This window comes from Ambystoma mexicanum, chromosome 6q (assembly GCF_040938575.1).
Source record: "Ambystoma mexicanum isolate Mex_15411 chromosome 6q, UKY_AmexF1_1, whole genome shotgun sequence".
Classification (NCBI taxonomy): domain Eukaryota; kingdom Metazoa; phylum Chordata; class Amphibia; order Caudata; family Ambystomatidae; genus Ambystoma; species Ambystoma mexicanum.
In genome coordinates this window covers 693,623,463-693,645,091 of record NC_090937.1, presented here as the reverse complement: position 1 = coordinate 693,645,091, position 21,629 = coordinate 693,623,463, and the positions used below count along the sequence as shown (strand labels likewise).

At 44.9% G+C, this 21,629-nt stretch overlaps 1 protein-coding gene across 1 annotated transcript in view; it reads right to left on the bottom strand.

Annotated features, from left to right (window-relative positions):
• Positions 1–6,114: 6,114 nt before the first annotated feature.
• The window catches only part of RNF150 (ring finger protein 150), a 682,925-nt gene continuing 667,410 nt past the window's right edge, over positions 6,115–21,629 (bottom strand). Inside the window, exon 7 of the mRNA XM_069631193.1 lies at positions 6,115–7,831. Within this exon, the coding sequence (XP_069487294.1) occupies positions 7,713–7,831 (119 nt within the window). The 3' untranslated portion in view covers positions 6,115–7,712. The remainder of the gene's footprint in view (positions 7,832–21,629) is intronic.

Genomic DNA, 21,629 nt, shown 5'->3' with positions numbered 1-21,629 from the left:
GTGGATGCTGCTCTAGCCGCCACTAAGTCTTGTAATCAGCTGTGTGGCAGATCAGAATGCTGCTATCTGGTCCTCGGAGGAACAATGCTGTCAGAGATAGTGATAGCCGGTCAAGTGGCACAGCGAGTAGAGCGCTCGCTTTGAGAACCGTGCAGAGCTTGCTAACGCAGGTTCGAATCCCGGCAGGGCCAAACTCAGCCTTTCATCCTTCCGAGGTCGATAAATGAGCAGCACACACCGTGGATAATAATAAGCAGTGCTCAGATACCTGAGGGTTCATAGCGCTATATAAATGCCAAATTATTCTGCTAAGCTTGAATCTTGTGTTGGAGAGATGGGAGTGTTTTAAGGGTGGTTGCGGCTTGAATAAGCTGATCCCCGCATGGATCCGAGGAGGAAAAGGAGGCAGTGTAATCCACTGGAGCCTGAGACTTTGAACGCCTTTCTGGCTCCAGCAGGTCTCCTGCGGACACTGAAAGCTGATCCTGCAGTATGATGGCTGGTACCATTGGAGTTTAAGAAATAGGAGAACAATGCACACTATTCCTGAACATCTCTGCTCTTGGAGTCAGAAATCACAGCAAATCACAGATGCAAGATCCATCGACCATTTTCTTATGTACAATGTGTGTTCTCTGCCCGTGCGGTAAGCATCTGGAGAAGGCTTCTCCAGGGGTGAAGCATAAGGTATTAGCTCTAACTAGTTAGGGACAAAAAGGACCTAAATGAAGGAGATAGGCTGTATATTAAAGCTTTCATTGTTGTATAGATCACTTTACTAATAGAGGATTCCCAGCTTGAAAGGAGATTATTCAGAGCATGTGCCTCTAGGAGATGTGTAATGCTAGAGAATCGTGGACTACTGGTCAATCAGCAGCAACACAACTTTTTAGCACAGAGAACATTGTCGAGGAATCTTCATTTCCCCCTGGCTCTTCTTCCTGCTTTCCCAGTGCACTGTCGATTTCATTTGCAATGATGGGCATTATTAAAATTGATCCAGTGATCTTACCGAAAACTTTTTACTCGAGGCATTTTTTAAATACAGATTCGTTTTTAAATATGTATATATGGGGGGAGTTCGGGGGGGGGGTTGAAAACAGAGGGCGAGACCCCCCATATAAAAATAAAAAAATTCTTTTTTCCGGTACATTTTTTTCTGTAACAAATGACTCCAGCAAAATCTTTTGGTAAAATTACAGATCCTATGAAACAAATCAAGCTCTGGGGAGGGTAGCTCATGGCTTCTTTCTCGAGTGTAAACCATCATAATGTATTTTGTTGTTGGCTTTCACTGCTGTGTCGTTGATCGAGGCCCACTAGGACCTCTCACCCGAGTGCCCGCACTGCCCCCACAATGCAGTGATTTTTTGGAGTGCAGCAAACATTGCAGGATTGGAAACCGTGAAAAACAGGGGAGAAAAAAAAAAAGACCATGCTCCCCAATGGTGCAGACACAGCCAATCGAACAGGTGCCAAAGCTTAAGCTATCACACCCCACTTGTGTTTCAGCTATTGAAAAATCTATCATATTGCAAACTAGATAAGGTGTAAAGGATGACAAAAAGAATTGAAAACGTGCACCTGTGTAAGGACGAATCAGCCAACAGAAGCGCAGTTGATCACCTGTCTGTGCTTCGCCCCATGCGTCACGTGAGTCGCATTTGTTATGCGCACTGCCCTACTTTTACCGCTCACTCCGCGAGCAGAGGACGGGCGCTGCTTGGAGACCAGCTGGCTAAAAATACACGGCAGTAGCTTTAAAACAACCCAAAGCTCGGGCTATTTTTAACGGAAGAGATGAAAGGCTCTCGGAAGGGCCTTGCTTTGGAGAGTTTCTAGCAGGTTAAGGCACGCCTCATCCATGAGCTCGGACTTCTGACTGCCATTGAGGCCGACCACATAAAATATACATACCTTTGGAGGGGTCTTTGATGGCGGTCATCATTAAATGAGCAGAGAAAAGGCTTCCGAATTTAAATGGATCAAGTGCTTTCATCTGTCCAGGGTGTACCAGCTCCATCTGTACGTTGGCTGTCTCTTGCATCGCCTGTGCACGGACTGCAGCTCACCATCTTTTTATGCATGCTTTTGTCCAAAAACATCTTGCCGTCTTCCAGTTGTGTAACACATACAATATAAAAGAATCTAAACGTGTACACTCTGGGGAGATTTACACAGCGGAGTACTTATTTGAGAGGCACAGTGGCCAGCGAGGATTTGGCGGGAATTTCAATCGTGTTGCATGGAGGCTGCATGGTGTATTCAATCTAGGTCCTTGATCCAGCCACACTTAGCTTGGCACATCAGGACGCCCTCATTAGAGAGATGCACAGGAGATTGGAGTCTTACTTGGGCCCAGTAGGAAGGCGTGGGTTGGGGCGGGGACTGGAGGGGCAACTTCATGCCCCACCTAGGACTTTCAGGGGACTGCAAATCCCTTCCAAGGCACGGCGAGAAGAGTGGTGCTCAGGGCTTTAAGTGGGGTAAGAAATCGAAGGGGGGCCCTCATTTGGGGCGTGGCCTAAAAAGTACGCAAACCGTAGGGTATGCACACAAATGTATATAAATGTTATATATTTGTGTGCGTACCTTACTATGGTTTGTGTACTTTGCAGGCCATCTTTTCTATAACATAGAAACATGATAAAAGATGGCCTGCAAAGTACACAAACCATAGTAAGGTACGCACACAAATATATAACATTTATATACATTTGTGTGCATACCCTACGGTTTGCCTAGTTTTCAGGCCATCTTTTTTAAACATTTCAGGTTTATAAAAGATGGCTTTGAAAGTACACAATTCAAGCCATCTTTTGTAAAGCTTTGACTACGGACAAAATTGTCCGTCGGCAAAGCTTTATAAAAGATGGCTTGAAATGTGTACTTTCAAAGCCATCTTTTATAAACCTCGAAATATGTCAGGTTCGCCGAGGGCTAAAGACGCCTCGGAGACCTGGGGAAACAAAGGGACAGTAACTGCCTCTGGTGACCTCTCTCGCGAGGGGTCACCAGATGCAGTTACTATGACTGACAGAAGTGGCAGCCAGTCACAACGTCGCTGTGGCTGGCTGCCACTTTTGGCAGCTTGCCTGACTTCATTGCAGGCGCATTTCCAGTCACTTTAAGGTGGTGCTCTAGAACCCACTAGCAGAGGGAGTTCACATCTACCGAATACTGTGTGACAATCTGTAGAAATGTTTTTCATTGTTCTAGAGTCCGAAATGCTGAGTTATAGAGTAGAAATTTAGCGAACCTGTCCAGCTGTTTCAACATCTGCAGGTGATTTCTAAAATCTGCACAGGATTTTGAGAATCTAGAAATCTGCCCCAAACATCGGGACTTTCCCTACCCACCAGCAATGAGGAACTCTTGAGAAAGTCAACACCACCCTTATTTATAACGCAGGTGTACATCTCAAAGACTACGGCCAGGTAGGACATAATCATGTTTTGAGCGTTGTCTCTAGTACACTCAACTCAAGATGAAACTGTGACCATTCACTTATTTGCACAGACACCTATGTCGTGGCATGGGAAAATGAGACGGAAGCCATCAAAGGGACGTGGCCTAACAGCAGGTGGGTTGCCTGCAGCTCGTTAGGTCATGCCCCCTTGGCGACCCCAGGCTTAATAGGCTACAGGCAGCCCCTTTTAGAACTCAGCACCCTCACCCCGCTGAGGGAGAGGGGGCTGATCTCTGCATGTATTGCCTAAAGAGATGCCTGACGGGGGAGAGTGGCACACGTTTTCAGCCTTAATGGTGGCGCTGGCCCTCACCACCCATCCTTTTAGCTAAGAGATGCAGCAATCACACTTGGGTGATCGCTGCATCTCTAGCTAAAGGGATCCCTGCACCATCGCCATCAGTAGCACCATTAAGGCTGAAAAGGTGAGGCTGCGAATAAGCGGGAGCTTCAGGCTTTTGAAAAAAAAGGCCTCTGCTTCCCGCAGCCTCACCTTTTCTTCTATAATTGTGGCACCGGCCCAAGGGCATCGCTTGATTAAAGGGATGCCTCGCAGGTGCCGATGCCACCACTATGGAGAAAAGGCATTTGTTTCTGAAGCCTGAAGCTCTCGCACATGAGCGAGAGCTTCAGGCTTCAGAAAAAATGCCTTGTCCTCTAGCAGCCGAGGCTGCCAGGGGACATTAGTGAGTCCTGGCAGAGGCCCACCTTAGAACCATACATCCAAGTTTGCCGTAGCTCGGCCCCAAATAGCCCTGCCCATGTCAAACAAATATGCAAATATTCTCCAAAAGAATCTACCAAACGTAAATTTTTCTGATAGATATTCATTGCAGAGCTCCTAAAAACCGAACTGAAGGCAGTAGTGTTTCTCCTTTCAACAATGGGATACATTAAACAAGTTATCAGTAAAAATGAATCTGTTTTGGGGGAAAAGTACGATTACATTATTATGATTGTACTCCGTTATCAATGTTGAAGAAACTCAAAGTCCTTAATCCAGTCAGCGTTCCGTGCGTCATTTAAAACAAATGTCCCAGAAAACCAACACTAAGTGTCATGGGCAAACAGGTTTGTGCAATTTACATAGAAAAGGAATTTGCTCAGCACTTTTTTAACCATTCAACCACAGACAAAGTGATTGTGAGGGTCAACAAGGAGTCCTTCAGTCAAATCAACTCTAAGAATGCAAGTGTGTCTGAATGTGGTCCCAAGGTTCTCGAATTATTTGATAGAGTCTGACTTAAGGGCTGCTCCTTTAAAATACACCTATTCCAATAAAAACAAACTCCTCTAACAGAAGTTCGGGCACGGTTGCCTTTCATTTTTTAGCATTCTTCATTTTGATGCAGAAACTACACTGCCGGTCTCTACTTTTCCAGTTGGCTACATCCCATGTGTGGAATGCCTAGCATGACCCAGACCTACTTTGGCTAACAATCAAGCGTGTAGCCTGGAAGTCACCACAAATCTGCACAAGCCATGGCAGGGGAGGGTAGGAATTAACATACGTTTAGCCAAATAAGCAAGTAACTATCTCATTTCAAACTCTACTTTGAGACAGTGAATGATATTTTAGCTGTAGGGAAAAAAAGCAGAGATGTAAAATGGCAGGCAGTGAATCACCACAGCAAGGGTGTGTTATTAAAAGACCTTTATATGGGAGTCTGGTGATGAGATTTGTAAATGAATAAGGAACTAATGAAATGGAGGCCGCCAGAAGTCAATAATAGGCCCACCAAAATAGGAACATTGTGAACTAGTGGTGACAGCTATGCAGACAAAGCACAGCTCACCAAATGTGCAATAACGTACACTTTAGGCACCAGCAAAGTACACGCCTAGAGGAGTCAGTAAGGGAATAATGTTGTGATAATGATCTACCCAGTGTTGCAATTACTCACAACCTAACTGTGCCATGATGAACCATCAGTTCTCCCCACCTGGTGGATGCCTTAACTATCCAGAGGAGTCTCCTCATTGGGTATAGTTTGGAAGAGGACGACTTGCAGAGCAATTAGATGATTCAGCAAAGAAATAGTTCTCAAAAGCTAGCAACAGTCCAGCTGGCTTGCGGACCGGAGCATGATGGGGCACAGACAACATCTTCATGGATGGAAATGCACATTGTTTTTACATTCGACGTGGTGTCAGAAAAGTAGGCAGAATAAAATGTCACTCATGAAAAACTAACTCCCCACATAACCAGCTCAGTTTTAACAAGAACCCACCTCACCTTGATGAGCAATACAAAATATAAGATTTTGACAGGGAGATTAGCGCAATTGGCTCTGTACCCAAAAGTATGCAACCTCAATGTGCCCTTGGTCGTTTGCACACAAAAAACCGAGCTTCAGGATTGGTCGTAATTGTACATTTGGTAGGCCCCCAAGCAAGCATAGACAAACATGGTGCGGGAAGGGTGAGAAGGAGAAATGCGAGCAACAGACAGATGGAGCTTTGCAATAACCAAAAGTACTACAAAGTTGTAGAACATGGGTGTGAGAAAGCGCAAAATGTAGCTCCAGTGAGGTACAGGAAATGCTAGAACCAGCGGCACATATTTTGTGAAAATGGCAGAAAAAGTGGTTGCTTCTGGAGGGGGACACACACGGGACAAGAGATTAAACAGACACGGACAAAAGTAAAGTAAAAACCTTCATGTATTTGAAGCCTGGATATTGCTTGAAGCAATAACGGGGAAACAAATCTCGACAAGGAAAAACATGACCTTTAAGGTGAAATTAACAAAAATATGAAAACTATTGATGAAGCACCAGACAGTATTTGCTCTTCATTCATTACAACACTCGTTTACATTAGCGCACAGTAAGCAAAGTCAACGATTGATTTCCACCGGGGATGTCCTAAATTCACAAGAACGGCACCTTCCCTCATTCTCCAGGTACCATCAAGCACACACCCCCAAGAGGAGACTCCACTCTAATCTGCAGTACAGGGCCATATTCAGGGCGCCGTTGGTTTTGTACTCAACGCCATCAGTGGACAGTCTGGACATACTCCCTTTGAAAATGTTCCGTGAGGTATAGAGCCTACAGTGGTTCCGCTGCCGTCAAGCATCAAAAAACCCTTTACGTTTTAAAGAGTAATGGCACAAACCCCAAGCTGCCAAATGGAAAACTGATCACATGGATCACTGATTTGCTTTAGAAAAGACTCAAAGATGGAAACGGTGAAGCAACCAGCAAGTGCCCTTGGGTGGTCTTACATTTCCACAGGAGTCTTACATTTCCACGTGATCGCCTTTGAAAATGAACAATCTGCCACCACATTCTGAACAAAGCCTTACTGGAGGGATTTTTGAGATGGGAGGCAAGGACAATTTCCTAGCACAACCGTATCCAAAATCACTCCATACCAGTAAATACCCATGTGGGTCACACAATGTGATTCTAAAAATGACCAGAAGAGAACTTTACAGTTGGACAAAAAGCATGAAATATTTAAAGTTATGCCTAGTATACACTTCCAGGAAGCATTTCAAACTGAGGATGGGAGTTATTTGGGATTTGCAACTAGAGTAAATCATTGAAATTGCCTTCAACGTGTTTGCCATCCCTTGTGTATTTGCAAATATATGAGGTTGTACAATTGGAAGCTCTGCTATGTAAGACAGACACGTGCCGCAGTACATTCAGATCATCATGTGATGGGGCAACTGGCAGAGATAAAAGTCATAAGCTGCCACCAAGGCCGCCTCCCCCAAACCGCACCAGGAAGCAAGGTGGCTCTTCTTGGCAGCCGCTCCATGCAGACACCTCAAGATGTTTGGTTCTGAGGGGAGCTCTTCAACTGATGGGGACATTCACTCGTGCCGCGCGACCTTGGAAAACAGGAGGCGGAATGAGGAGCGAATCTTTTCAGTCAGGAAAACCACCAGTATATTACAAACTATAAATAATAAAAAAAATGATAAGTGTACAAAACAAAACCTGAAACTATTATTTCAGTCACATATTTCTACCAGTCTCTGCAGCTCTTGGACGTGTGGGCAAGCAAGGAGCTCTCTTCTTCCTCGGAGAGAAAAAGCTGAAATGCCAGGATGATGAAACTGTGCCACAGACAAAAACGTAGACATCCAACACTATTGCTTTTGATGAAGTCCCAGGATGCAGTGTGCAGGGGTTTCTGGACATGGGAGTGGTTCACATCCTGGAGAGCTGAACTTTCTGCCGCCCTACCCGGACCTTCCACCGGTGGCGGAAGCCCGCCATTTCTGCTTTCAGGATTTCGTCTCTTCACAGTCCTGCTGAGCTGAGAGTTCCACATCAGAAAGTCCCACTTCCACTGCCATGATCAATGAGGTGTCAGAATCACTGCTGACTGTCGGCTCCTGTTCACCTGGGGGAAGAGGAAAAGGCGACAATGAGGGCTGGGTACGAAAAAATGAGGCTTTGGTTTGTTGAAAACCAATGTTTACAGTTAAACTTGTGTAAAATATCCCAAAGCATACTTCAGCGAAAAAATAAGTGGAACGAATCGGTGGCACATGGCATCATCGCATACAATAGCTAGCCTGTTTCATTGTAATAGTCAGTCACACAAAAGCAGGGTTCGAAATTGAGATTCAATGTGCAGGAGCTAAAACTAGCTCGTCTGTGTCAGGCATCACTCAGTAGACCGGAGTCACTGCTGGGAAATCAGGAGCGAGTACATAGCGCACTGCTTCCACATGCGGTGCAGAGTTTACATTTTTTGGCCATTATTTATGTGATCAATTATATTTATGTGTCCTAAATGTGTCCCAATTCTTCTTTTTTTACATTCTAAAACACTCAAAGTTAAACTTTGGAAGGCCCCAGTTGGCCAGGGAAGCCTATAGTAGCTCCGGACAACTGTTTTTAAGCTAAGGCGTCGTAGGCTAGAAGCAGGAGCTAAATAAGTTCCAGCTCCCAGCAATTTCGAACTCTGCAAATGCCTTCAAATGTTTCGCACATCAACTTAAATGTGGACAAATCCTAAGCTGCAGTCATCCCATCAAATATACTTTTTATTTTGAGGTGGCATGCCCCCTGAACCCACCCTGCAAAGTCAATCCCACCTTTGTCTGCACCACAGTTAAGAGATGAGTCTTTAGTGCAAACATTTCAAGAACCTGTCGCAGGCATAGCCCTGCTCTTATAGCCCTTTGAAGAGAAGCATTCCCCATTGGGCACTAGACCTCAAATCTTCAAGCCCATCAGATACATTATGACAAAAGGTCTTCCATTGAGGGCCTTGCACACCAACAGAGATCTGGCGCTCACCATCAATGGTACTGTGCTCCTAGTAGATCACGCATTACACGCTACAGCCTTGTTGGAGATGTAAGTCACATTTTTCTTTTCTGTGATTTCAAGCAACAGCTGGAACTTTCCAGCGGCAAGACTGCAGTGCACATCAATGAAGCCAGTCGGCCAAATGTACACATATACACCAGAGGAACCACAACTACCACAGGCTCTCTCCATACAGTCTGCAATTTAAACCCAGTTAACCTTGTCGGCTCACAGTCATCTCTCTTTACTGCAAAGTAATAGGTCGGAAAAAGTCACTGGTGAAGGTACAGAGTTGGGTTCTATGTAGAGAATAAAGGAAATTGACCCAAGAAGATGTTGATGCTTTGAATACAAGCAACTTCTTACAGATCCAACTTTGAACGAAACACTGGAGTGACTCACAATCTAATCAATTTCACTCTCACCTTCTCCAAGCCTCCTCGTCCCAGTCCTGCGATTTGAGGGGCATCCACCACCAGATAGACGTTGCGGACAAGCCTTTTCTTAATTATCCGCCTGTAGTGGACTCCTCGACTTCACCTCCACTTGCTAGGCCAGGGGCATAAAGAGACCCTCCCTCCATGACCTCCTGTATTTTAGCTTGTCTAACGGTCCATGTGCAAAGTTTGGTCTTCCCATCTGGAGGGTTTTGCAGAGTAGGCCAGAGAGGGACGGTAGGGTAAAGCAGCCCGCTTAGCAGACACACCAAAATGTAGTATTGGAGGGTTTGCCGCTGTGCTTGAAGCAGGGGTTTCAAAAAGTAGGTAAAGTTGCGTCTAGAGTTATATGATCAGAATAAGTGTAATGAAAAAGTCTGCAATTTCCAGAGCACGGTTTTGCCTTCTCCTGTGCAAAGCAGATCAGGGCGACCTTGCACATCTAAGGACGTTGACAGAAACCATAAGCATACAAAGAGGCATTTAGAGCTGGCATGAAAAACTGCAGTGGTTTTTGTAGCTGCTGCACTCTGATCTACGGACACAAAAGTGGAGGCGTGTCTAAACTGTGCCTGCGTCATGACCAACTTCTACTTTGGTGCCTGTACCATTCTACTTATGTAACACTACCTTGTATAGGATTTTTTTTAAACATGTTCAGCCACAGACTGCTCCGAGTGGATAATGGTGGTAGAAAGATAATATCTGCTGAATTTGGACACTGCGTGTGATACACTAAGGTCTTCAGCGCTGGCATCAGATTTTACTGTGGGTGCCCTTCATCAGTTATAGTTTAGATTCCTTAAAGTTGACTTGGTCTAGAAAGCATCCTTTCTGTGACTTCTTTATTTTGGTACAAATGTATTTGGATCCAAGTTTGGATAACTACTAAAACAGGCGAAAGGAAGAAAACAACTTGGTCCAGTCAAACCACATCAACCTGATCCTTCATGGAAAAGAATCCCCCGCCAAACTCCGAAGTACTTTATGCCAAATAAGTCAAACAGAAGCAGAGGTCAAGTGGTCCCACATGGTTTCACATTCCATAAACTGCTGCACTACAAACAGCCTTTCAGACTATCCACGCAGACCCCCCCTTCCAATAGAAACCAATCGGGAGGTGGGATGATTTTTCTAGTACCAGTCAAGATGGATCTCTTCCATTTCAGACAAATGGGTTAATTATCTGCTGCTGGTCAAGTTTTTATTAATAAAAATAACAGGGAAAGCAATGCATTTCTGGCACAAAAACGCATACAGAATGTACAATTGATAACAGAGTGGAGGACATGGGTCATTTACAATGGGGTGAGAGAATGCAACTTCAAGACCAGATGTTGCAGGGGAAGGTGGCAACATAAACCAGGAATGAGGAAAGGACAGAATGACATAGGAACAGCATGGAGAACAGGTGGAGAAAGTGCTCAATTAAGCATGGAGGGGAGGCGCATAGAAAAGTGCTGTAGGGTTGTCCATGAAGGGTAGGGAGAGAGGTAAACAGGGTGATGCAGTAGCTAAGAGTGATAGAAAACAAGTTCTTCAGAAAGAAGGAAAGCTTTGAGGTTGGATTTAAATAGTGGTAGAGTTGGAGCAGTACAGAGAGGAAGAGCATTCCAGAGTAGGGGAGTGAGGAGAGCAGAAACGAGAGGGAGCATAGGGCGCTCGAATGATGGCAAGGATGTGAGCTCAGGATGATCCTAACAAGCAAGAAGGACAGAAGGGAGTGAAAGAGCAGATAGGTAGGGTGGGCAAGTCTATGGATAGTTTTGAAGATGAGATGTTTTTAATACTTAGCCCTTTGTTTCATAGAGAATAGCCAATCTGGCAATAGGCAGAGGAGGTAGAGGTAAAGCGAGAAAGGTTGAAAAGTGTGCAGACGGCGAAGTTGAGGACCTGCCCAAAGGTTAAAAAAAGCATAGTTCAGAAGGCCACAGAGGAGACTGGCAAAGTAGTCAGATATAGAAAGAACAGAGGAGGAGATTAGTTGTTTAGCATTATTGAAAGGTAGATGATGACAGATTTGTATGATATTGAGGAGGTTGAGCTGGCTGCATTGGCAGACTTCGAGATGAAGAGCCAGAAGTTGTGTGATGGGTAGAAGATGACACCAAGGTTACAAGTGGAGGCAGGGTATGGAAGGTAGTCAGAAGAGAAGAGGAGGAGAGAAAGAGATAGCATGTTTGGCTGGGAAGTAGAGAACTTCAGTCTCAGTGGAGTTGAGCTTGAGCGAGTGAGACACCGCCCAATATTTGGTTGTGGAGAGACAGTTTGACGACACCTTTTCGGATAAGGAGTGAAAGGAGAAGATGTGTCATCAGCGAAGAGTTGATAGGAGAAGCCGTAAGAGGAGATCAGGGCACCAAGAGATAAAGTATGAAGAGTGAAGAGAAATGGACCAAGGACAGAGCCATGGGGAAATTCAACAGTAAGGGGGTATGTGGAGAGGAAAGGCTGTATCATAACTTGCCCCAAACCAGCTTGTTGTCTTGAATAAAACCAAGGCAAGGGCGTTATCTCTGATGCCAAGTAGAGATAATGTAGCGAGAAGGTCAGAATGGTCGACAGTATCGAAGGCAGCAGAGAGGTCGAGGAGAATAAGAATAGATGAAAGGTTTGCATGCCGAGAGGAAGAGACGAAGTAGCTGACATTGAAAAGAGCCTCTCTCGGTAGAATGCAGAGGTTGGAAGCCAAATTGAAGAGGGTCACAGGGTTCTTGAGTATCAAGGGACTCAGTGAGTCGATTGAATACTACTTTTGCTAGGATTTTGGAATACTGTGATAGAATAGAGACAGGGCGAAAGTTGGCATGACATTTAGGATCTAGACCAAGTTTCTTAAGGAGAGGGCTAATAGTAGCCATTTTATTGGATGAGAGAAAAGAGGCATTGTCAAGAGAGGAGTTGAAGAGGGAAGTAAGATGTGGAGCAACACTGGGAGCTATGTGCTCTACAATATGCGGAACAATGGGTCAGTGGGGACACAGGAATGGTTAGACTTGAGGAGTAATCTCATCAGGTTTGGTGGAGGCAAAGGGAGACATAGTAGCAGGAGAGGAGGGCAGGAGTGGTTAAGTGATCAGGAGAATGGGAAAGAAGGTAATTAGCAACGGTATTGTGACATCAAAATTTTAGACACAAAGTATAGAGTAAGATCACTTACAGAAGGGGCAAGGGAGGTGGGTTTAGGAGGTGAGCGAATGGAGTGGAGAGATTTTTGGAGACGCCTAGGTTGGGAGGATTGAGACAAAATGAGAGATCGAATTCACGTTTGGCGGAGTCGAGAGTTTTGAAGAGCAGTGAGACAGAGTTGGAGATCAGAGAATTGTCTTTACCTTTGCCAAGTGCTAAGCCTTTTCTGCATTGTTGCTTTCATAGTGCGGATCGGAGGTGTAATCCAGGGCCGTGGAGGGAAGGTTTTAGGAGGGAGTGTAGTAAGAGAGTAGTGAGAGAAAAAGAGAGCATAAAGATGAGTGTTAAAGTTAGTGAAGGCTTTTTCAGTGGATGGAAAGGTGAGTTCAGCGTAGGAGGAGCGAGAAAGTGGAGTAGGGCGGAGATGTAGTCTGGGAATGGCCGCTTAATAATAGTTGTAGTAGATGGAAAGTGAGGAAGGAGTGGAGATTGAGGCAAAGACAATGGAGCGATCAGCCGGAGAAGGCGCGATGGAGATAGAAGCGAAGCATTGAGATGAGATAAGAATAAGGCCATGGGAGTTTCCATTTGAATCGGTGGGCGGAGAGAGGACAGAACAGAGTGAGTAGTTAAGTAGAAGAGAGTTAAAGCCAGTGGATAGAGCAGGAGAAAGAGAGGGGAGGTTGAATTCACCAATGACAATGAGTGGTGATCGGGACGGAGAGAGCTAATTAGTTGGGAGATGTGGTCGAAGAATTGACCTACCAGACTAGATGGCCGGTAGAGAGAGAGAGATAATATGTACACCATAGGTGGCAGTGATTGTGGATTCGAATGGGGGAGAATTTTTCAGGAGATAGGGGAGTAGGAGAGATGGGAACGTTTGGAGGATGAAAACAGCCCTACACACAAACCCCTGCCAGTGTGGTGGGGAGAGTGAGTGAAGGCAGGGTCATGAAGGACAGCAATGGTTGAAGAGGGAGAGATGCAGGTTTCAGTAAGGTTAATGAGGTCAAGAAGGAGAAAGGAAGAAGTCAGAGGTAAAGGAAGTTTTATTGCAGACAGACTGCATTCCAAAGAGCAACAGAACGAGTGAGATGTAGAAGCATAGCAACCTTTGAGTCTGAGAAATCGAGAAGTGTTGTGGGTAGATGCGAGAAGAGGATGTGTAATGGAAGTTAAGGTTGGAGTAGGTTTTGTGAATAGAAAGTAGTGGAGCGAGAAAAGAGGTGGTGTCGAGGAGAAGAGATGATAGGGATGGGGAGAGAATTGACATGGTTTTGAGCAGAGGAGAGCAAAGAGAAGTAGAAGTGAAAGAAAGATAGCATTAGAAATACATGGCGAGGATGCAGCTATGAAGAAGCAATTAAGGGTACTTTCAGACAAGTAGCAGGACACAGCAAAGCAAAGGCTCATAGGCAAAGAGGCAGGTCAACATGTGGCCTTCACCCTTCACTTTTCTGCACTTCAGTGAGATTTCCGAATGGAGAACACACTCTCTCGTCAACTGATTGCCTAGTGCAACAGTGGCTGGTCCCTGGTGTTGCTGGAATGAGGCGATTTCTTCCCAATTGGTGTTCCCAGAAACTCCAGCGAATTCAGTTACTGGAATTTATCGAAGTCTACTGCAATACAGTCAAAGTTTGCCTCCCACAAATTCAGGCCACAAAGATGCAGCCTCATTGAAGAACGCTGCTCATTCTTAAATCCAGGTTTGCTCGCCAATGTCTCCAGGAACAAGGAGAGATGGCAGCATGCAGACCTACAGTTTTGTGGGCAGGCGGAAATCTGAAGCCACCCCGTTTGTTCATGGGATACACAGTCAGTGTAGTTTGTGACACCCCTCCCAAGTCTGAAAACTGTATATCTTTCCTCTTCTGGTGGTTCCAGGATGAAACCATCTTCAGGGGCATGGGAATACCCCTCAACTATAACAGATGTCAGCCAGAAGAACTGGAGAGCAACCTTGGGCTCAACGTGGTGCTGACCAGGCTCATGGGGCCGCCATTCGAGTCCTTGCATTTGGCTCCGTTGAAGTTCCTGTCGTGGAAGATAGTGTTCCTTGTGGCCATCACCTCTGCACGACGCGCGGGAGAGATTCAGGCCCTTTCCTGCAAGCCTCCATACTTGACTGTGGAAAATGACGCACCCCTCCTTCATGCCCAAGGTGCCGTAAGACATCACAGTTGTTTGTGAACTTTGGACCTGTGAACCAAGGGAAGGCTCTCTCGAAGGCTTCCATTTCCAGATGGCTCTCCGGCTGCATCATGCACTGTCATCGGTTGGCAAACCGACCGTTGCTCGGCTGTCCGAGAGCCCATTCGACCAGAGCGATCGCTGCTACCACGGCGTTCTTGTCTGGTGTGCCCCTGCTGGACATCTGCAGGGCTGCTACGCGGAGGTCGACGCACACCTTCACGAGATTCTACTGCGTCGACCGGGATTCCAGGGAGGAGTCCAGAGTCGGCCAGGCAGTGCTGCGCAGCCTGTTCGCTTAAGGTGAGCCTGGTGAGGAGGTATGAGTTGCTTAATGTTGAGTTTTATGCAATGCTTAATGTTGAGCCTTGCCACCTCCTGTGGTTGTGCATGTGTGCTGCTATGTATTTTTATATTCATGAGCATGTGAATCCATGCCAGACCCCATGCTGGAGAAGGAACAAGATACTTACCTGTAACTGTTGTTCTCCAGCATGGGTCTGGCATGGATTCACATGCGAACCCTCCCTCCTTCTCCTATGAGGCTCTTCACTTGGTCATACTGCCACTTTGCGTGCTACCAAATCTGAGGATGGCTGCCAGGGGCGGGGCTTAGGGAGAGGGCAGTCATTGGCTGGGGCAGTATGACCCAGAGACCAGTGATTGGTTACTACTAAGAAAGACAGATCAGAAACAAAACTGAGACTGTTTTTTTTCTTTACCGAGGATTCCCAGCCTGACGACAGGGAATGAGCATGTGAATCCATGCCAGACCCCATGCTGGAGAATAGAGATTACTGGTGTGAAGCTTGCCGTGGTTTTGAAGCACTAAAGGGTTCTCTGTTTTAGCCCCTTTCTGAATCTACCATAAGAAAAATCACTATTAAGGTGGCATTTCTCTTAACGCCTGCATCAGCTTCAATGTTGGGGGAAATTTTTAACTGAACCCTAATTGTGCTTCTCTCAATTGGGGTTAATAATTCAGACACGTCCTGCATTTAGACCTAACGTTCACTTGGTTGTTCCCACTTTTGAGGAATTGCTATTTCTTTCTCTACATGAGGAAAATGCATCAAGCTTCGTGAATTTTGGTAGATCAGTCTAGATGTACCTAACTTGTACTGCACCTTTTTAAACAATGCGTTCTTCCGCTTCAATGGCCCTGGCCTTGGCTGTACGAAATCTACATCATCTACTATCAGTAGATGGATTGGAGAGGTGGGTTGGGGTTACAGTAAACCCTTCTTTTAGCTAATTCATGTAAAATCCCCCACAGTGTTGCCACATCCTGTGAGGAAGCACGTGGGTGCCAATTGCCACTGCAATACTGCCAGTTGGGTTTCTACCCCAACATACATCCTCCATTATAAAATCAATGCAAATAGACTCTGAGGATTCTTTTGGAACTGAAGTGCTTCTTTCGTCTTCTGCAAATTAAGTTGCATAATTGATGAAATATGCGCAGTAACTGCATTTTGTTTTATTGGTTCTGAGCACTTCAGCTTGTTAGAACCTCAAATGTCAGGACTGGGACGTGGAAGATTGGAGGGATATCCAAATTACTGACCGGTAATCTTCATTAGTCTGACCCATACCTCCACCGTCGCACTCTTTAGGCCTGTCCTCCCTGCGATAGGAGTTAGCACTTCAAACTGAGCATTTGCTTGCAACGGACAAGAGGTCTTGGGGTGGGTTCTACCTTTATACCCATCCCCTAGTGAGGGTAGGAGCTCTCCTCTAGTTTAAAAGAGAAAACATGCTTGCTCACAAGGTGGTGTCTGGGGTCTGCTGCCCCTCACACGTCAGGACTGTGATGGGGAAGATATGGGTTCAGAGAAGATTATCAGCCAGTTATCCAGCCATTTTTAGCTTTATACGGATGACCTTTCACTTACCGGGAGATTAACAACTGCAACAAAGAAATGCCAAAATTAGCTTACGGAAGAACTAAGAAATTTGATAGATTAGTTTAGGAAAGAGTACACAACATTGCTCACAGCCACAAATCCTATTCCACCCAAACGAATCCCCAGAGAATTTGAGCAATACAGTATTTCATCTTTGTCCATGAAGAGAGAGTTTGCAACTCGAGATGCATTCATTCGGGTGCACTGCAGGGTATTCAATCGCGAGTTACCAATGCTGAGATCCATGCACTGCTTTTTCCTTTACTATTGAAATACCCCCCCACCCGCAAATAATTGTGCACTTTTTAATAATGCTTTACTGCTATTTAAAAGATAAACCTAAAAACACCTACCGCTCTCACCCACCAAAGTGACATTTTACTGTCTCTGCCCATCAAACTGAAATAACAGTCACTGCAGAAATGATACAGTGTATCATTCCTACCGCTGCTCCACGATGGGACAACAATGGAGTTGGCACTCATTTTAATTTACTGCAGGCAATAGGTAGTTCCTGGTCCCTTCTCTTCACCCCAAATCTAGCAAACAATCATTCCTACTCGCTCATGTGGCAGCTCCACTTACCATGCCACCCCATGTTATGTTATTCTGCATTTGTATAGCGCCTTATATACCATTGGTATGATCTCAAAGTGCTAACCGCACAAGTGGACTTCTGCTCACCAATCTTCTATCTGTTTCTTTATTCAATCTTTTCTTCCCGTCCTCCCTCAGAGCATTGTGATATACTTTATAGTATTCCAACACACGCTCCCTTGCCTACGGTGAAGAACACGTGGCAGCGCACCAGACCACCGAGCACAGACAAAAAGCTCTATTCTTTCCTTCACTGGAATAATGAGAAGCATGGTGGAGCAACGAGTGTGACAGTGATAACCAGAAGTGCACCTACGTGTCCCCTCACTGAACACCATCACCAGTGTAACAAACTGCTAATTTAATACATTTATTTGTGGAACTCTAATATAACACTGCTATTATGCTTTTCCCAATCACCCCCAAACGCTCGCCCACATCTCTGAAATAATGCTTGCTGCAGAAACTGGTACTGTTGCTGATTCCATGCCCTGCAGTCACAAGGGACAGTAAGAAAGTCAGTGGTAATTTTGATTCACTGCAGACAAGAGCTACTCCCATTCCATTCAGAACCTAAAAGATGAAGCTAATTCAACCTCACACAGGTTATAGCACCTAGTGCCACTTTGCTTACACACACACACACACACACACCACCCCCCCACCCCTCTTTCCTTCAACAGAAGGAAAGCATGTCTGACAGAGTGGAGGCATGCACAGTCCTGATAGGAGAGCCTCAACGCGGCATCACTGCGATCATGTCGCTCGACCCGGCACCACACAGCTAATTTGTTGAAGTCTGATATTGCACTACCCTTTGCTGTCCTTTTGCCACAGCGGCAGCTAGAGATAGCACGAGGGAGACACACTCTCCCCACCTATTTCTTCCTCTCGCAGTAACCATCGAGGTCAACATGCACAGTATTTGCAATCCACATAGCTGAATGATCATGTGCATGCCCAAAAGTATGGTCTCTTCTTGAGAGCACTCACAGGGTCATCAATCTTTGGTGCTTTATCTGCCCCCCAGCAATATATAACGGTGATACGTATATGCTACTACCCCTATCGGACACAATTGGCAACCATTTCTCCTTGTGAGGACCGATATACATTTGTGAACAAAATGTGAATTTAAAATGCTACCTCCACTGGAGAAAAGAAGTGTGGAACGAAAGTGAAACATATGAAGTGTGTTAACTTTCACAATACCTCAGCCCAGGAAGAAAGCATTGGAGCTGTACGGGCATCTCAATCTCTGCCCTCATTGTGTTGGTTTATGGACTGCAGAGCCTGGGAATGGCCTCCGCAATTAGAATAAGACGATGTACATTCAACATATTACCAGGCCCATCCATGGGTACTGGGTGGTGGAGGGGGAGTCAGCCGGAAAATTGAGACCACAGATATCATAGGATGGGCCCATTATGCTTACTAGGGTCATTGAGGGGTTGGTGAGGACTCTTCTAAATCAAGTACTACAGACACACAACTATATATCCATACTTTAAAAGTGCGTGTGTGTGCACATGTGCGCACGCTCTCAGGGATGGCTGCTGGGTGGCGTTGTGTCATGTATGGGTTGGTAGCTGAAATTTTCAATTTTCCTCTCACATTTCAGGAAGAAAGGATTGTTCATGCCTTTTAAAACCCAGCAAAACATTCATGGAGTTTGCTAAACATGGATCAATGCTGCACTATGATGATCCCTCATGAGGGAGACATGTGTATGTTGTAGTTTGCATCTTTGAGAGGTGTTTGTCTCAAGTTGAAAAAGCCAGGTATAAATTAGCACGGCTTGAAGAAAAACAATGCATTCTTTTCCAGTTAATTTGAATACCCACAATGCATTGCTAAGTGGCCCTGAACTGAAACCGAACTTCCAGGAATGGCCACTGGTTGGTGCTGTGGCTCGTTAGCTGAATGTCTTACATTTCAGGCAGAAGGTTGTTTCATGCATTTTTTTTAAACTCACCACACCTATGGTGTTTCCCATATACACACACATTCAACCTACTAATCTTGCCAAATTAAAAATTTCAAATGCTCGTGCGAAATTTGAATTTTTTAAAACTTTCATGCGTAGAATTCAACTCACACACACACACACACACACAATATTGCGCACAACATAAATGTAAAACTAACATTTACACTAAACACTTAATAAATTCAATATTGGAACCGTAAGTCATCTTCACAAAAATGACAAGTAGGCAAATGAGACCAGCACATCGATATATCTTTACACTGCACACCACCAACATACAATGCACTGGAAGAAGGCACACCATATATACATGAATAGTATCTTTACACTGCACACCAGCAACATACAATGCACTGGAAGAAGGCACATCATATATACATGAATAGTATCTTTACACTGCACACCAGCAACATACAATGCACTGGAAGAAGGCACATCATATATACATGAATAGTATCTTTACACTGCACACCACCAACATACAATGCACTGGAAGAAGGCACATCATATATACATGAATAGTATCTTTACACTGCACACCACCAACATACAATGCACTGGAAGAAGGCACATCATATATACATGAATAGTATCTTTACACTGCACACCACCAACATACAATGCACTGGAAGAAGGCACATCATATATACATGAATAGTATCTTTACACTGCACACCACCAACATACAATGCACTGGAAGAAGGCACATCATATATACATGAATAGTATCTTTACACTGCACACCACCAACATACAATGCACTGGAAGAAGGCACATCATATATACATGAATAGTGAGCATATTACGCTTCTATTAAATTCTCTCTAAACAGACACCCCCAATTCCTAAGGTCCCCACATATAATCTTACTAACCTCTTCATAGCAGACCAAACAGCATCAGTATACAGATTAAAAAACAAAATACTATTAACAGATAAACACATTAATAACCCAATAAGGAGGCGGAGTTAAGCTTTCATTAATGCAGAATTTATTTTAGGTTAGGTTTAGCCTTCATTTTGGTTTTACTTTATGGTTAGTGTTTAAGGTTAAAGCATAATCTTTGCATTCCCAACATTTAGAAGTCAAATGTATATGGACAGTAAGCTTAACTTTATTTAAATTAGTTTCCCCCCTCACTATATATATAGCTTTTCACTGAAAATAAATCAGTTACATTGCAAAGCAAACCATATAAACCACCCAAGTTCGCAAGCGTAGCTGTCGCCTATGACAAAACATTAACTGTCAATCAAGCGTCAAGGTCACGCCTGAGCACATTGTGTCCATCACGCAACCATGTTCTGACCAATTCTAGTCCACCTTCCAAGCAGTGCTGGGTGCTGGGCTGGATTTTCCCAGATCCGAGATCCGTCAAAATAGGTCTCCCCAGATCTAGCAAAAGAATGTACTGAAATTCAGGGGGTTTAATTTGCTTTGTTGCCGAAGCCGGGATTCGAGCGCAGATCGAGAGACTTACCAACTAGGCCACGTCCACGTCTGGGCAACAAGTGAAATGCATTCTGCAGAAAATATTTAAGCATGCGTTGTATGTTTAAAAAGGTGTGCACCTTTTATACTTTGCTTGCAACATCCTAGGAAATACTGCTCTGTGTTATTTTTCATGTGTTAATAATCTCCTGAAATGAAAATGTTTATTTATGGAGCGCTTAGAAAAAATGGCTTGCGTTCGCCAACTGCCCTCGCCCCTCCCTCGCTGGTTGGATCCCCGTTAGGAATTTCCATTTGCAGCACTGCTTCCGGGTATTAGAAACTGCCAGGCTAGAACATGCTTGTTATCACGCGATGCTCCATTTCCCTGGATCCTGATCGGCATTCTGCTTTATCCCTATCCGTACTCCCGCGTTCCACTCCCTCTCACCGTTTCCCTTGTCTCGTAGACCAAGGTCTGGTTACCCAGGCCATTGGCACGACAAGTCTGGCGCCTTAAGACCACTATGGAGGTAATGGGCACAGAATGAAAGCTTAACATCATGGATTATTTCACAAATTGTATCATTATTGGCATTAGCGATGACAGCAAAATCATTATTGTCACACTTTATGAGCATTCGAAAAGAACTCACCCTGCAACTTTGTCACAGACTAGCCATGCCTGCAGCCTGATCCTGCTGTGTGTACTGTTTGCTTGCCATAGCTCATAGCTACTGACTCATTACTTTGGATCGAAAGTGCTGGAAGTTGCGTAGAACGTAGCTCCCATTTATAGCCTGGAATAGCCTCGTTAAATTGGCACGGACTGCTGCCATGTGCTACTTTCGACTCAAGACAAACTGGTGCCACACAAATAAAGGTATATGGAAGTACTCAAGCATGTGATTGATCAAGCCAAAACTTAGCTCGGAAGCGACAAAGTGCGGTACAGACGTTGTGCACCCAAGGGGTTACAAGTAGGGTGCTGGGGTAGCAGAGAAGCTGGGATGGAGCGAAAAGTGATTGACAAGATGCTCTCTGAAGAGTACGGTCTCCAGGTCGTTTCTGAAGTGTAGGATGGAGGGGGCCAGTGCTATCTGCATTGATAACTTGTTCGAGACAGGGTGCATCGCAGGAGAATACCCATTTCCGTTTTTATCCTCTTGTAGTTCTTTGTTTCCAGTCTGGCA